General features: G+C 43.6%; 1 protein-coding gene and 1 long non-coding RNA gene across 4 annotated transcripts in view; both read right to left on the reverse strand.

The window, feature by feature from the left end:
* Window positions 1-17,701, reverse strand: part of LOC145717028 (uncharacterized) — a 560,651-nt gene that overhangs the window by 140,001 nt on the left and 402,949 nt on the right. The window lies entirely within an intron of this gene.
* SLC24A2 (solute carrier family 24 member 2) overlaps window positions 1-17,701 on the reverse strand; it is a 239,949-nt gene that overhangs the window by 50,851 nt on the left and 171,397 nt on the right. For 2 of the 3 annotated variants that reach the window (XM_081803017.1, XM_081803016.1), the window contains one exon: window positions 16,078-16,128. The exons of the other annotated variant lie outside the window; for it this stretch is intronic. In XM_081803017.1, the coding sequence (XP_081659143.1) occupies window positions 16,078-16,128 (51 nt within the window). The remainder of the gene's footprint in view (window positions 1-16,077; window positions 16,129-17,701) is intronic. 3 annotated transcript variants of the gene reach the window in all.

The raw sequence follows: 17,701 nt of genomic DNA on the forward strand, positions 1-17,701 counted from the left end.
CATCCCCGCCAACATCTGTCGTTTCCTGACTTGTTAATTTTAGCCATTCTGACTGGTCATACACCCTTCTCATACAGCTGTTGGAAGGCTCAATGGGTTAACAGACATCAGGTTAATAATACACATGGCCTCTGACCTACATTAAGTGCTCAGGACGTCCTTCCCATGAAGTGTTGAAAGTACAAAGATTAATATTCACAACAGGATTACTGTTTAGCCACCTCAGGTGGGGGAGACCTTGGCAGGAAAGGGCCTGCTTCCATAAACTATTTTAGGCATGGACTCCATGTTGGCATTAAGGGCTGACACAGAGGGGCAGATTTCAGAAATGACTGTAGCTCTGTGCCTGGGGATAAAGGATGAAGACATTTTTGGGTACTTTTCAAAGTGAGGGAAGAAGCGATTTTTAACATGTTTTAAGGCAACCTTAAAAAATATATACTCTGTTGTGGTGCGAAGCCTTAAAGTGGTGTATTTTTACATAGCGACAGATATTTGTATACTTAAAATCTCGGAAATAGCAAACTCTGCTCAAATCGTGAGGCACCTACGTCAAAACCTAGTACACAGTTTTAATATAGTTTAGCTTGTTCTGAAATTTGCAAAAGAATACCAGCTGAGTGTCCTCAGGGGAGCGTGTGTTGAGGGGGTGGTAGGGAAGAGCAGAATGAAAGATCAAAGCATAAGGACCTAATGTGACTAAGAACAAATTTTGAGAAACAATCAGGAATCAAAATCCTTGACCCTATCACCCAGACATAAAAGAGAAGCCCCAAGCTGCACAGCAAAATAACCTTCAGGGGGTCTGTTCACACAAAGGGAATGAATTTTGTTTCTGTTCTGCTGTTAATTAATTAAACCAGTCCCTGGAAATTCCTTCACCTCTTTCCCACCAAGCCTGTAACAGGCAGTGTTACAAAGGAACTCTTTGGGTTGGTGATCAGATTAACTCCTAGCTGCTGCAGAACATTCTGAGCCTCAGCAATGCAGAAAAGGGACAAAAGAGATATATAGATGCAAAGGGGAGCACACCTCAGTGAACAGACCCTGGTTTGGGAGAAGAAAAGAAAAAATGAAACAGAAGGGAAAACTTGAACATAGTGCTTTTACATCTATTTTTGTGTTTTCAGTTCTGCCTTTCCCGTCTCTGTCTTTGAAGTTTAGGATTTGGCAGGTAGCTTAGAAAGCAAAAGTGCAGCTGGACGTTCCTCTTGTTTATTCATTGCCTTTTTTTTTTTTTCCTGGAAGCAGAGACTCAAGTTAGAGAGGCCATCATCACTGAGAAGGCACGCAATAAAATTGATGGGGCCATAAGCAAACACTGCCCTTGGGGTCAGCTTGGGCTCCTCTCTTTCCCTCACAGCCCACATGCTATCCATCAGCAAACCTGGTACCTCTGCTTCCAAAATATTTCAGAAGCTGACCTCTTCTCCTTCCTCCCTCCCAGGCCCAGCAACCGTCCTGCTGGTCTACTCACCAGTCTCCCCTTCCACCTTTACCTCTGTCTCCCAGGCTGGTCTCATCCCAGTATCCTTAGTGATCAATCAGATCATGTCACTCCTCTGGGCAAAATCCTACAGTGGCTCCCCAGGTCAAAGTGAAAGCCAAGGTCATTACCAGGACCTGTAAGGGGGGTTTAGCCACCGAGGCTGCCCTGCCTCATCCTTTCCCTCTCTCCAGGCTCACTCTGCTCCAGCCATGCTGGTCCCCTTGTTGTCCCACCTTAGGGCCATGGCATTTACTGGTCCCTCTACCTGGAATGTTCTTCCCCCAGAGATCCATTGTGTTCACTCTCTCAGCTCCTTCGAGTATTTGTTCAAATGTCACCTTCTCACTGAGGCTTCTCTGAGGAGCCCATTTAAAATTGTAGCCTCTCTTTCTCTAGTATTTCCTATTCCCAGCTTGTTTTCTCTAACATTCGTCACCATCTAACATACATATTGATTATCTGTTGCTTTCTGTTAGCAGCCAAGCTCCACGAGGGTAGGGATTTCCATGGGTCTTGTTTTCTGTGGTATCCTCAGAGCCCCATAGGGCTTAATAAACCCCTCTGTTTGGGTTTCCAGGCAAGTAGATGAGGCAATCACTCCTTAGTAGGCTTCTTGTTGGCTAATGACCTAAAGTAAATCCTTTCACGTCTACCCAAACCCAAGGCCCCAGTGGGGCTGAGCCCTACCTGTGGAACCCCAAGAACTTCCTGAGGTAAACAGGAGAAAATGGGGTGGCTAGGTGTCCACAGCCCAGAGATGGAAGACAGGGGTGTGTCAGTCATCCCCTTCCTGCACATTGTGGGGGCTGACAAGGTGGGTGCTGAGAGGGGTCTTTGTGACAGGGGAGGTGCAGAGAGCACAGTAGGGGGCAGAGAAGGGAAAGCAGGGCTTTGGCTTCTCCTTCATTATTAAGATGCTTCTCATCAAGACCTAACTGAAGGCCCGACCTGAAGGTTTCTTTAATGATACTTCACCCCTGTCCTTGAAGCCCTCCTTCCCAAGTGGAAATCCATCACTCCAATGGCACTTTGATTATACCTCGTCACAGCCCTGATTCCAGTTTGCTGCCCACATATCTGCTTTCCCATCAGACAGCAGGCTTCTCTGGGGAAGGGACCTTCTCTCAACATCTTGTGTCCTTCAACAAGCATCTTAGAATAGTGCTTGGCACATCATGGGCACTCACTGAATTCTAGTGAAGTTCTCCCTACGTCAGCTCTCTTCGGAAGTGTGAGCTTAAGTGGGTGCAAGTCATGAACAATCTTCCGCTCTGCAAGTATTAACCAAACCTGCGCTGTGTACCAGGCAGTGTTTGGCGAACAAGGTAGATCTAGCTGGTGCCCTGTAGAGTCACCGCCGAGAGCCAGAGAGACAAAAAGCAAGGACTTAAGATTCATGACGGTGGGGGCCTTCTCGGAAGGGTATGGAAACTCACAGAATAGGGAATGTTCCAAGATACAAGATATCACTTAGCAGCTTGAAGGAATAAACTCCTCTTCATTCTATAAACTGTCCTCATGGGGCAGCTTCTTCATCTAATAGGATCTGGTCTGACTTTTATTGTTTTTTTTTTGTTGTTGTTGTTATAAGTAAGTTCTATGCCCAAAATGGGACTTGAACTCATGACCCTAAGATCAATAATCGCATGCTCTCCTGACTGAGCCAGCCAGGTGCCCCCTGATTTTTATTCTTACAAGCAAAACATTGCAAAAATTTTCACCTTAAGCAAAAACGCCAAGACCATAGAGTGTATTTATTCCTATATTTATTTTTGAAGACAACCTCTAAACTATTTTTCTAATTTTTGTGAAGCATCATGTAAAACCAATTATGACTACATTGATATTAATGGAAATTAAACCAGTATTGTAATGTTTTGTAAAATGTCTTCAGTAAATATTCTGTGAATGAACCATATAATAAGGGTAATCAACATAATTTAATTGTATTTGTATAGACATAATCATAGGACTAGCTTCTGTAATTAATGAGAATACATACATAATTGTATCTCAACTGGTGGTCATCATGTAATGAAATGAAGCAGCCAGATTTCCTTATTAAGGCTTTAAAAAATAATTTCCCTAAGAATGACCTTCAGAATCACCCATAAAGAGTGGATCTGTCCGCATGTGAATTGATTCTATCATCTCCCCTGGCAGGGTCACCTTATCATTGGAAATGTGGAGTGCTCTCGTAAATATTTTGGAAGACTTCCAATGCTTTTCAAAATTTGCTATCTTAAAGATTGATACTTTGTCCTTTATTCCAGTTTCTCGCGACTGCAGGGACTTTGCCTACTCACTCATCTTGAACCTTCAATCCTTCGTTGAGTCTCTCCACTGGGAAACTTTCTCTTGACTTTAGGTTTCCTGCTGGCACTGCCCTCTCTTGCCTTCCCTTCACAGCCAAGCCTCTGGAAAGGTCAGTCTATGCTGGAGCCTCAGAATCCTTAGGGCTCCTTCGTTCACTTCTTCACTCTGCATCTGCCCTTGGCAGCATCACTCCACTGAACCTTCCCTTGGCCACTTTTTGCCTCCACATGACTGGGTCTCTCAGGGCATCTGATATTCTTCACCCCTGTCCTTGAAGTCCAAACTGGTTTTCCAGGACTCCTGAGAGTGACCCTTAAGCCGCTATTCCCTAGGCTCCCTCCTTGCTCCCTGTCCCCCATGCCCCACATTCTCCCAAAGAACCCAATGGACTTCCACCTGAATATCGGTGATTCCCAAGTCAGATCTCTGGCTCTGATCCTCTTATCCAATGGACTTCTGAACACTTCACTTGGAAGCCCCCACCCCCGACAGTTAAACTCAATATGCCCCACACTCCCACACATCATCTTTTTCCTGGGAATGTGCCTGTCTCCTTGCATTTTCTATTGGTGATTTCCTCACTCCCAGTGTTTTCCAGCCATCTTAGAGATCCCCCTCACACCCCACATTCAACGAGTTGCCAACTCCTTCTGAGTCTACCTTTGAACACTTTAGGTCTAACATTTCTAGCCTGGATGTTGATTACGGTCTCTTAGCTGCTGTCCCAGTTTGTAAGTTACACTTCTAGTGGTTTGGAATGGCCCACACTTGTTATTTGCTTGTCTTACTCCTTTTTAAGACTGCTTTAATGCATCTCATCTTTCAGGAAGCTTTCCCTGAGTCCCTTTCCTGGGCTGGCAGGGCACCCTGGTACTTTTCTCTATCACAGCACTGATACCCGTCCTATCATACCCATTATCATAGACCCACAGAGGCATTTTACCAACCTCTCTCCAGCGAGCTGTGGGCCCCTCAAGGGTAGGGATGCCATTTCTCATCCGCCCCCCAGTGCCTACTGCTTCAGCTGTCCTTAGTGTTTATGAATATAACAACATTAACACAAACGACAAAGGGAGTGTGTGTGTGTGTGTGTGTGTGTGTGAGGTGTTTACAGTGCTTGTTATATGAAAATCTATTCATAGTTTATGTTCCTTCTGGGGCAGAGAAAAAAGGAAGGATCAGAAGCACAGTGCAGAAAACTCACCAGGCGCTTTTCTTGGTTAATGCGGTGATTAAGCCTCTAAAGTCTAATAGTGTTTACAGTTAGTATTTGTCTATTTCAGGACTCTTTTAATATATATATATAATCCAATCAAGTTCAGGCAAAATTAGAATTTTACAAACCAAAAAACTTGCAACGGAGACTAATGGCAGAATACGGTGTTTCAGGAAAAGAGCCAATTTACTGACCTTAGCTGAAGTTGACACTGCTGGAGAGCTAATGTTCTTTATCATTTTAGGTCACCTGCTTTATTATTTTAGGAACTTAATTTTCTGTAAATTTCTATCTCATAGACAGAGATACAAATGGCTCACACACACAGAATTCTCAAAGGGGGTTCTCTGATCTCAGCTCTGGAGTTCTGAGCCAGGTAGGGGTTGCTGGATGGAAGGTTTGAATGTCTTCCTCTTGTTCCCATCCTTTGCACCCTGTAGATATCTAAGAGATAAATGACTAAAAAATCACTTTACTAGGCAGGCCTCAGATCTCAAGACTTGCCAACATCCAGCCCCACTACCACCTGAGGCGTACAAAAGATCTCTGCAGAGTCACTTTTCAAAGCCCCTATCTTGGGTACGTCTCTGCAAGTGGGTTGTGACATCAATGTACTCATCTAGGCAAAGTTTTGATTTGCTCACAGCACCTGACAAAGAGTGGGTGCTCAATAAATGTGTATTGAATGGTTACTCTGACTTGTATATAAAAAACCAAGCTTAAACAGTTTTTTCTCACGATGAGCCTATATATTATCCAATTATTTATCTTGATGTAAAGTGAAAGACTTTAGATTTGGCTGACATTCATTCAGTAGCAGCCCCTAGATCATGTACATGCATCATCTCCTGTCACCTGGATTTCATGTGTCTGGGAACTGTCAATTAATTTGAATTCCTACTTCTTAGTTTATTGAATCCTCAGTGTTACATTGTAAACTGGTGTCTGTAAATTTCATTTGGAAGCACGGGTTTGCAACAGAAGTGCCCGGCACATGCTGAGCATTCTTTTTTTTTTTTTAATTTTTTTTTTTTTTTAAGATTTTATTTATTTGCGAGAGAGAGAATGAGAGACAGAGAGCATGAGAGGGAGGAGGGTCAGAGGGAGAAGCAGACTCCCCGCCGAGCAGGGAGCCCGATGCGGGACTCGATCCTGGGACTCCAGGATCATGACCTGAGCCGAAGGCAGTCGCTTAACCAACTGAGCCACCCAGGCGCCCCATGCTGAGCATTCTTAACTAACTGCTCCTGAGGGCTTAGTGGTCCATGACTAAAATGAGATGATTCAGTTCATTTCAGATTTAATCAAAAGAGAAGCTTACCATGCTTAATTGAATATGCCAGCCTCCTGGTGTTACCGATTCCCAGTTTTTTTTTTTAAGAGAAAGCTTCATGGGGGTGGGAAATTATATCATTAACTTATAATAATAGTATTCAAGTTTGACTAATGAAGGCAACTTAACATTTTCAGCTCTAGGGATGTCAGAAATAGACAAAAAGCAGCATCCACAATTTGCCTTCTGCTGCAACTTAACACGTTCTACATATGCAATGTGACAAAATCTGCCTTTACTTGCCAGGTCCAATCTTTCTGCTTTTACTGCTGAACGGTTTAGATCATGAAAATAAGATGCAATGAAGTTTGAAAAACTGGATGTATTCTAATTAGACTTCCTTGGTCCTGGTTTTCAGGAAGACCGTGGATTTACCCACACAGCTGGTTTGGTCTTTCTGACAGATCTGATACAGGTTACTAGCTGGGTAGTTTGGTTATACACACTTACTAGGCTGCTGTCTTCCTAAGATCCAGCCCCAGGGAGATACTTGTAAGAATACATCTCTAAAAAAGTAATGTGGTTAATAACTGGTGAGTCAATACATTTTTTTGGGTGGGGAGGGGTAAGGCAGAGCCTTACAGAGAGCATCTGGTCAAGTGCCTCGAGATATCCTCTGGTTATGGAAGGTTGGACTGAATGAGTTAAACCATAAACCTGGAATGAATGAAACATAACATGGTACTGGAAATGGTGTCTGTGCACAACGGGGGCTCCCCACTTTGGTAATTGGAAGGCAGAAAGTTAACTTGCAGTGTACTTCTCAGACATTCTCAGGGATGTCGACAGTCTTGTGGTAAGAAGGGTACATGCTGCGGTGGAAATTGGATATTCTGTGTGGGAGGAAGAGCCTTGTCATGTAATTTACAGAGGAAAGTCTTCCATCATAACTATACCCTGGCTTTAATTCACCTTGGGTAAAAAAAAATTCAGGTTTCTAAAACAAGTAAAGTAGAAGGTAGTTATAATACAAACGCTGATCTGCTTTGTACAGAAGTCAGTTATGAATCCATGTTCAAAGGACTTAGTTAAATTTGTTGGAGGATCTCTCATTCACTGTTGGTGGGAGCACAACCGGGTGCAGTTGCTTTGGAGGGCAATTGGGCAGTACCTTTCAAGATTTGAAATGTGCATATGCTTTGATCTGGTATTTCTATTTCTAGGGACTTATTTTATATGTATACATTTCTACTCAGTAGAGTTTGCTCTGTGGGCAAAGAAGATGCTCATGTCGTGTTCTAATAACTGGATAAATCCACAAAAAATGGAAATATCATAAATGTCCATCAACAGGGGACTGATGGAACGAACCTACCATGGAAGAGCCAAGCAGTGGAATACTATGCGGCTACTAAAAGGAATGAGGGCAGCGCTGATATGGAAAGGTCTCCACTATATGCTAATAAAGAAAAGCCAGGTTAGAGAGCAGGGTATAGAAGAAAAGAGCCTACGTTAGAAAACCAGTAAGAGTGGTTCACTCTAAGGAATGAGTGGAATCTGGGGTAAAAGGAAGACTCCCTTTTATTGCCTTTCCTTAAGTAGTGTTTACTTTTTACCTCTGTGTGCGTGTAATGTTTTTTATCATAAAAAGGAATAATTAAAATTACTTTGCAGTTACACTTTCTACTGTGCTAAAAGTTCGTATCTGCAACTAAAAGGGAAGATAGTTGCTATTCTTTTAAAGGTCTATTTCACAGGAACTATGTAATGTCCTATTTGCTATATATGTAGCCACATTAATCAACAGTTTATCTCTGAACTGGATCACATAGTACCCAAGCCTTCTATTTCAGAAGCTGTGAACCAAGAGCCTACCTACCCACAGTTCTCGTGGCGGCTTAACCAAAATGGAGGATCAAGTTTTTCAAAAGATTTAATCTTAAAAGTAAACTCTAAACCAACGTCTGCCATCACATTTAGTAAAAGGCACCAGGGCAGAATCTTGGACATGGGACTGGAAGGGGCATCAAGGTGTCCATTATCTGAACACTCTTGTGAGATGGAGGTTTCCTTGGCTTCTCCCGAGGAGGGGGGCTCACTGCCTTTTGAGGCAGGCTATTGCATCTTTGGCCATGTCTGTAGGAAAGGTCTTCCCAGGCTGGGCTGAACTCTCTCTCTCTCTGAATTGAGGAGGGCTCCTTCCTTAACCTTCCTCACCCCCCAGCTGGACGTAAGGGGGTCCCCCACAGCTCTCCTCTCCTGGAAAGATAGACCCTACTTTGTCACTGCCAGCTGTCCGTGGGGCCAATCCCAAGTTAGAACTTCTAGCACATTGGTAGGCTGTTCCCATTCTATCCTACATCCTTGTTCAATTCAGCAGAGCCTCTGGGGCCTCTAGCACCGTCCAGAATGCCCTCATCTCTGTGTGGCTTTGAAAATGCCTGACCTGACTCAGTCTCCCACCTCTGCCATCAGTATATCTGTCTCTACGTCCTTAACCTCTGCTCTGAATATTCTCTTTGCCTTTCTGTTTCAGCTGAAACTCGGCTGCTTCCTGAAGGTCCCTTTTCTCTCCTGAAGGTCCCTTGAAAGGGGCAGCTACTTGTCTCTCCAAATGCCCCACACTCCACGCCCCCCCCCCCCACTACTTCTAGACCGTTTCTCCTCCCTCCTTTGAAGCACAGGTCACCATTACCACCTCCACTGCAAATGGCTTCCTCATCCCCTTTCCCTCATTCCTGCAGAGATCAGAATGCAATTCATATTGATTTACACCATGGCTCCTGTCACCAGCCTTGGTGACTTTATCGGAAAGCCCTGCAACACTTGGCTCCTCACCACCCCAACCTGCTCACCTCCAGCTCCTCTTCCCTCCAACTCACCTTATCTGCCCAATCCTGTGGCTCGACCCTAAGTTTCATCATTAGCAATAACCGCCTCACTTCCAAACTCCTGATTTGAAGCATCTCACTTTGTGTTCACCACTCTTATCTTTGTACTACAACAATCTCTGATTTCATTGGTCAATTCATTGAGGCTATCACCTTTTCATTGCCTTCCTGTGGCACAATTCCTTGACTTCTGGGATGCCATTCTCTCCTGGTTCTCTGCCCACCCCAGTCTTCTTTGCTGGGTCTCCACCTTCTTCCCAGACTCTAAACTTTGGAGTCCCCCAGGGTCAAACCTGACCTCCTCTTCCCTATTGATTAGTTAGGTATTCTTACCAGTTCTGTGGCCTTAAAGAACACCTATAGTATGATTCCCATATCTGTATTCATAGCCTTGACCTTTCTCCCAAGATCCAGACTCCATCTCCATTGCTTCCCCCACATCTCCATTTAGGATGTCTCATCGGCATTACAAACTTTACATGAGTTTCCAACATCGCTCCTATAGCTTGCTCTGTTCTCCATCCTCCCCATCAACACACAATTATACAAAAGTGATATTTCTCTTTTGTGGAGGGATTGCATGTTGCCTATCTGATATCGATTCCCTTTTCATTTCCTAATGATATAATACCTAAATTATTTGGGACAGCAAATCACCTGGTTTAATAAATTACATCTCCAAGCTTCCTTGAAACCAGGTATAGCCATATAACTGAGTTTTGGGCAGTTTTACTGGGAGGGTGTAAAGGGAAGCCTCCTGGGACGCCTGGGTGGCTCAGTCGATTAAGTGTCTGCCTTCGGCTCAGGTCATGATCCCAGGGTCCTGGGATCGAGTCCCATATAGGGCTCCCTGCTCAGCGGGGAGCCTGCTTCTCCCTCTTCCTCTGCCTGCAGCTCCCTCTGCTTGTGCTCTCTCTGTCAAATAAATAAAATCTTAAAAAAAAAAAAAAGGCAAGCCTCCTTAAAAAGAAGGAAAACAGCCAGGGAAAATCATGTTGGCTCTTCCTCCATTCCTGGAATATAGGCATGATGGCTGGAGCTCTAGCAGCAGCCATCTTGGACCATGAGGTGCCCTTGAGGTTAAAAGTCATATATTAGGATTGCAAAGCAGGAGATGGAAGGAGCCTGGGGCTTGGATTACTGTAGAGCTTCCATATCTGCCATGTACAGCCTACCTCTGGACCTCTTTTACTTGAGAGGGAAATTAATGTCCATCTGACTTAAGCGACTATTAATTTGGATTTTCTACTATATATAGCTGAACTTATCCTGCTTGATATATGAGTGTATATAACAGAGTCTTATCCATTTAGGCAAGGATTAAAATATAACGTGAAGGCCACAGATAACACCAAAGACCTGTGGTAAGACTACATTTTCAGAGGATACATCTTGGGCAGTGGAAAACACTGTTAAATGATATTCCAAAATTCAATTTCTCCTTGAAAAAGAACTGAACTGTTTCACTGCAATTAAGAACATCAAATGACTGGTTAGACTATGTGACCTTCAGGTGCTTTTGTTTCTTTGAGATAATGGGAGTTTTCAAAACTCAGCACATGCCTAATTTAGGACCCCATGATTCAGGTAAGATATTAGTTTCTCAGCTTGGTAAAGGGGCTCTTGGTTGCCATGAAGCTGTATCCTTAATTTCATTAAGGAAAAGGTCATTGTAATCTTTTGCCCTTGACTTTGCAACAACTTTTTATATCTTTTTTTTTCTTAGGCAAGCAAACAAAGACTTTTTAAATGATGGAGAAATTATTTTTCCTGGAAATGGCTATTCTTAAGTGGCAATGACTATAGGACAGTACATTGCAGGTAGGTTTCCCCATACATTACTTCTTTGCAAAATATTAGTCAGGATTTCTGTCTACCTATCCATCTACATACCTCTATGAATGTTTATTTCCAAAGAGTAAAAATTAATAGTTCTATATAATGTGATTGGTGGAAAGGTCACTTCTCTTTTTAATTCATCTGTTCTATCATGTAAGTTTGTTTTCTTTTGAACTAGCTTTCTACGTTTTCATTTAGAGTAATTTTAGTACGGAAGTCAAGTTCAATTTATTGAGAATTTTCCCAAATGAGATTGGTATGTAATTTGGGTATCTGCAGATGAGAAAGAAACTATGGGTTATTAGCTTTAAGTAAAAGTTGGAGACCGCCCTTCCAAGAATATGTAGTCTTACTGCATGAGGAGATAAGAGGATGGCCAACCATGTAGAGGGATCTGAGGTCATCAAAAGACCACTTCTAGAGTAGTTTGTTCATATCCCTGGAAACATCTTTTTATAGAAGGAAATACAACCCTTGGGAGGAGTAAGGCTTACTAATCTAGCAAGTCTAGCCAAATGTGTCATACAGAGTGGGTGCTCCATTATTATTCAGTGAACACATTAGTATCAGGTGGCCAGTAAGACTGTTGTCATCTTGAGATGCAGGAATGAGGCAATGGAGATATCACCTGAGAAATCTGCCCTCATTTCCCAAGGCTGAACATGATGCCTTCTGCTGGGATCCCCCTCACCTTAGTTCTGTCCATCACACCACTCATCTCTTGGCCTGTGTCCTCCACTAGAGTGTGAATTCTTTAGGAGAAGGGTTGTCTTTAATTAGCCCTGCATCCAGTCTAGTGTCTGGTACATACTAAGTGTTGTTGAGTCAATGCATTATGGAATGAATGAGGGTGTGAATAAGATTCTGATTAGCGGGGTGCCTGGGTGGCTCAGTCGGTTAAGCGGCTGCCTTCGGCTCAGGTCATGATCCTGGAGTGCCGGGATCGAGTCCCGCATGGGGCTCCTTGCTCGGCAGGGAGTCTGCTTCTCCTTCTGACCCTCCCCTCTCTCATGCTCTATGTCTCATTCTCTCTCTCAAATAAATAAATAAAATCTTAAAAAAAAAAAAGATTCTGATTAGTTTGGGGTGGGGAGGAGGTTGAGTGTGGCCCAGGGAGCTGTTCCTTCCAGTTTAGGTCTTAAGTCACTGAAGATGGGGGAGGGGGAAGGGCTCTGAGGTCAAGGACACATTTTTAAAAATGTCATGATTTTGTCCAAGGTCTGAGAGTGAGTATATTGTTTTACTAAAATAACTTTTTTATGGTGGAGTGTTTAAGTAAGGGCATGTTTTATTCAGTAACTCCTTGTTGCTCACTTTATGATGTCCTCATTCTAAGTCTGTGGTTTAAATCTTTCCCACGATTGGTTTCCATCAAGCATTTCTTCCTGCTCCCTATACTGACACCATCTTGAACTGTCTAGCTCCTCATACCCACCTGGTACAGCAAACCACAGTGGTGCCAAGAGGGCAGAGCTTGGGCATGCCACAGTCCCGAGTTCAGGTCCCAAGTCACCACTTCCTACCCCTGAGTCCCAGAGCCAAATACTTTGCTTTTCTGAGTCTTAGTTTTCTCATCTAATAAAATATGTCTTTGAGCTTTGGCTTTCTCATCTTCAATAAAATCTACCTTGTGTGGTCATTGTAAGGATTAAATGACATAGAATATATAAAGCCCACAGCACTGTACCCGGCAGGTGGGAAACACCCAGTAAAGGCTGGTGTACTCTCATTCTTTGATCCCTTTCTCAGCCTGGTAGGTCAGAACTTACCACTCCTCCTTTCCCAGTATGCCCAATATTGACTGGTCCTTGGGGTCCAGTTCACTTTCTCCACTAATCTTCCCCCCGATTGAAAGCAATCCTTCCTCTTCCTGTGTAGCCTGCCATCTTCTTCCAAACACCTATGGTACTTACCACTTTCTTCCTGGTGGCTCAGTGCTTATTTCTCTCCCTGTCTATAAATTCTGTGGGGGCAAATTGCTCACCTTTTAATCTTGTATTTCCCCAAAGCACCTGGCAAAATAATTTGCATATAGCAGGTGCTTAAAATCAGGAGCTGAAGATGTGCAGGATAATTCTCTATATTTAGGAAATCATCACTCAATTCCTCTTAAGAGATGGGGTGGCATAGAGAATCCATCTTTCCATTTGCTCCACTTGAGGGGAAAAAAAACAAGCCCTCATTTAAACCTCATTTAAAGTAGCTGACCTCATGTCCCATCCAGAGAATTTCCTGGAAAGGGCTACAGAGGATGACTAGTTGTATGGGCAATTATAATAAAGCCCTGCTCCAGAGCTAGTCACATCTCGAAAACTATGAAAAGAGATGCTTAACACGGAGCGGGCTATTTCCTGAAGGCCAGCTAGCCCACGCTTACTGCCCCGAACATCTTCGTCTGTAGGACACTTCCTTCAGTTGTACGACATGGAAGAGGCACCAATCACGGTTCTTATTTCTGATGGGAGGGGAAAGGCCCTCGAGGGTTTGAAGAAGTCACACGTGGCTGTGGCGTGGTCTGAAGTTACTGAACTGGCTTTGAGCCTTTTAGACAGAATCGCAGAGTTAGGGCTAAACCGGGCCTGGCCTTTCATGGAGGCGGCTGCCAGAGGGTGTGATCTGATGTGGCTAGAGGAAGACCTCCTCTTCCAAAGTATCCCTTCTGTGAGTACCTTCGAGGGATGGCTACGTGTGGAGAATGTTTATTTTTAATCTTTCAGAGGTTCCTATTCCAGGAGGAGGAGAGGACCCTTCCTCAGCATTTCCAAAACAGTCCCGCAAGAGGCTCCATGGAAGAAAGAGTTCTCTGATCTAAGAAGTCTGGGAAATACTGCGAACTGCATCCCTCTTTCTGACTTCCTCTGTGTTGCCGCATATAGCAGAATATATAGCATGGGAAAAAAAACTAAACTCAGAAGCTCTTCCACTTAGTAAACTATGAAATCAGACTTGCTTGCTTGCTTTTTTTTCTTTTTTTTTCTGGGTTGTTGCAAAATTCCTAGTGACATCATATGAATATAACCAGTACATCATAGAACACGATTTAAAAATGCTGCCTTTGCTATGATTCGCTCTTACTGTATGAGGGATGAATGTTCAGCTAGGAACACAAAGAAGGGATGGGAAAGGGAAGTACCAGAAATCCCTTCTTCCATATGCAAGAAGGGATGGGAAAGGGAAGTACAAGAAATGTGAACGGAGGCCCGGGGAGGGGGGGGGCGCTAAACAATTTCCCAGCCTTGCTAAGGGCTAGCCATGATCTTCCTTCCAGACATGATTTTGCCTTTGTTTTCCTGCCTAGAAAGCCCAGTTATTATCAAGTGGACTCATCAGATTGCAAGTAGCCTTTGTGCATCTTCACGTGATCTTGAACTGTGAACTTGATCTGGTTTAGGGGGTCTGAGAAAGGGAGCGCTCGGGTGGCAACCTTTGCTCAAATGGATGTGGAAAGAGGCAGGAAAAGAGCAGAGTAAGGGGGGAGATGGGGTGCTTAAGGCAACAGGGAGGCAGAAGCTGCCCTGACAATGGGAAGGTAAGGGTGGAAGACAGAGGACAGAAGAGTAAAGAGAGAAAGTAGAGGGTTGTGATGGGTCTGGTGGAAGCCAACAGACCCACCTGCCACCTGAGCCACGAAATGGAAGCTGGGGGCTAGTGAGATGCCTGGGAGGAGCCGTCAAACTATAGAGTCAGCGAGTCCCAAAGCTTTGGCTTCTCAAGCCAGCCACCAGTGAAACTCCAAGTGGTCTGAAGACACGGATTAAAATTAGAGTTCGGACAAGAGCCTTCCTTTATATTCTGGATTGGTCTTTCTATCCTCTTGGTGGTAGGACACTCATTCCCATGGCAGCTTTCTGTCTCCCGGGGCTCTCAATTCCCCAGGTTCTTGGGAGGGTCCTGGGCCATAAGAGGACCCAGTCTGAGATCCCCTTCATGGCCTGATGCTTTAGAAACCATCACAGTGGTTAACTGAGAGCACAGCAAGAGCAACAGAGGAGGGCCTGGGGGTTGTGCTGAAGCCAGAGTTGTGAGGGGAGGAGAAGGGCTTTATCTTACCAAGGGCTGTCAGATGTTCACTTCTCGGATGCAAAGCAACTAGGAGATCTTTGGCAAGCTAAGGCAACTTAGAAATACTAGACGCTGAAAACAGGATATGCAACACATTTGGGAGTTTCTCTCATGTTAAAAGATAAAATTAGCTGATTCTCCTTCTAGGCTACCTTTGGATTACTTGTCAGAATCAGTGTAAGAAAACCCCAAATGTTTTCTTTGGCGTCACAAATATTGTTTCTTATTCACAAGGTGGAGGTACGTGTGGGGTGAAATGGGGGCTGGGGCCATAGGATAACTCCCTTCACAAGAAAGTAGAATTTTCAAATCGTTCTTCCATGGTGAACTTATTTCAAGAGAAGTGATTTTCATTGGATCAAGACGGTGCTCTGGGATAGTGCCTAGAGTTCATTAGTAAATTCATTTTAAAGTAAATCTCTGCCAGGTTTCATTTACCACTCAGGGGGAAATGGCTAAAATGATATGCTCAATCTCACAGAGTGTGAACCCCAGTGAATTGAGTTCCATGATGAGCCCACAGCCCTCTGCATCAGAAACAGGTCCCCAGCTGGTTTGGGGTGGAGGAGTTACTTTAGATCACTCATTCCTTTGCATAGATCGGAAGGCATAACAGGGCATATTAAAAGAAGAGTGTTGACTGGGTATGTTTCTGTGTGGTGTTGTGAGCACGTGTAGGAAATAATGCTGACCCAGTGGGTGTGCTTGTGCTTACGTTGCTGACACCATTTCTCTGAGTGTGTTACGCAATTGAGATGGTTTGGAGTCTCTGAATGGAATAACATGATTACCCATGGTATTGCACGTCTCCAATCCCAAATAAACACGATGGCAAAAACTAGACGAAAATATGGAAAGAATAATAAATCACACAATGTCACTGAAGTCATGCAAAGAGGAAAAGAAGATGAAAAAAAAATGGGCAAGCACCAGACACCATAAATGGAAAAAAAAAAAAAGCCAATGCATACAATTCTAAAATCATTCTTACCTTCTTCAGTCATTGTGTCATAATATTTTAGTTTTCCATATGATCCAAGTTCTACAACATCACAGTAAAAGACACAAGGATAAGGAACGAGCTGTAATGCAAGAACTTTGTTTTTACACATTCTTAATTAATCAAATTCAGAGTTATACTGTCAAATTCCGCAATCGTAACTATATAGAGATGTGCAAACATGGGCCCATGTGGCAGACAGCTTTCACGGCCCATTTTCAGAAATCACTTGAAATATATTATTCTACTGGGGGTAGGATGTGCCCTGCATGACAGAAGAGGACACAGTTATTTTAACATCTGATGAAACAGAGTACTTGGCAAGAGAACTTCACACCGGGTCTAGGCTTGGCCCTGTCATTTGTATAGAGGTGATGCTGTAAGAGAAAGGGTTGATCAAGGACAATGTCCGGGGCCCCGTGGGGCTTGCAGCCTGGCATTCCTGGCCAGGGAGCCTCGGGCCCAGAGCTTCCTTTCACGGTTCCTCTGCAACAGAACCACTTCCTAGAGATTAAGGAGGCCACTTGGGAAAACCCAAAATGCAAAACCAGCTTCTAAACTCTCCTTTGACTTTTAGTTCATATTTTCGACAGAAAACAGTGAATACCAGGAGTTCAGCCTGCTGAGAAGAGCTGCAAAAGGTGCAGAGTGCTCTGGGAGGAAGAGGGAAGACACCTGGCTCAGGCAGGTGACAGAGGAATCACGTCTCCCAGACTGAGGCACAGTCACCTGCTGCTCCTTAGACGGCAGCGGGCGGGAGGCTACGAGCAGCCCCTCCAAGTGCAGGGATCGGCAAGGGCTCCGTGGTCATGGACCCCACCGCAGGAAGCGCAGCTGGGCTGAGTCAGCTGGGGTTGGGAAAGAGAGGAGGCCGGGATGCACCGTGTCTGTTTTTACTTCAGTTCTAAAATAGAAACTTTTATTCTTGGTCATCTGAAAATTCCAGATTGTTTTAAGCAACATGACGAGTGGGTTAAAAATATTTTTCCTAGTCATAACAACACTCTCCCAATAAACCTCAAGAAATTAATGAGAGTCGAGAGATATTCCTGTGATTGTGCCGAACGCCTCCCTGGCTCATTAACTTGGGAAGCCAGTGAAAATCCACATACGAATCAACTAATAATTGATGGGTTTTGTGAACAAGATGAAGGATTTAGCTTAAAAGACAATAATAAATATTCTTCCCTTTTATATTTGTATTATACATTATAAATATGTTATATACATAATGTGTATATGTACACACACATACACACATTATATATATTCTTTTTCCATTCTGCCTAAAATTTTACTAAAGCTATTTTAACACACCGATGCAAAATTATGCCTTGAGGAGAAAAATCACCTCATCCTTATCTTTCTGCAAAAACCTGCCTACTCCGGTTTTGTTAGGTACATGACAAAAGGCGTAAGTACTTCAGTAAGAAATTGAATTTTGTGTAAATAACAAGAAAGTCTTTTTAATGACTCCTGGGGATTGCCTTCAGTGGAATACAATTTTTTTCTGGGTATTTTAAGAACAGTAGTCTTTTATACATACGACATTGCACAAGCTTGGAATTCTTAAATGATCTAAATACCTTCATAAATATTAAACACATGTTCATGG

The sequence above is a fragment of the Leptonychotes weddellii genome, chromosome 14, assembly GCF_054177405.1.
Source record: "Leptonychotes weddellii isolate Sample4059 chromosome 14, ASM5417740v2, whole genome shotgun sequence".
Classification (NCBI taxonomy): domain Eukaryota; kingdom Metazoa; phylum Chordata; class Mammalia; order Carnivora; family Phocidae; genus Leptonychotes; species Leptonychotes weddellii.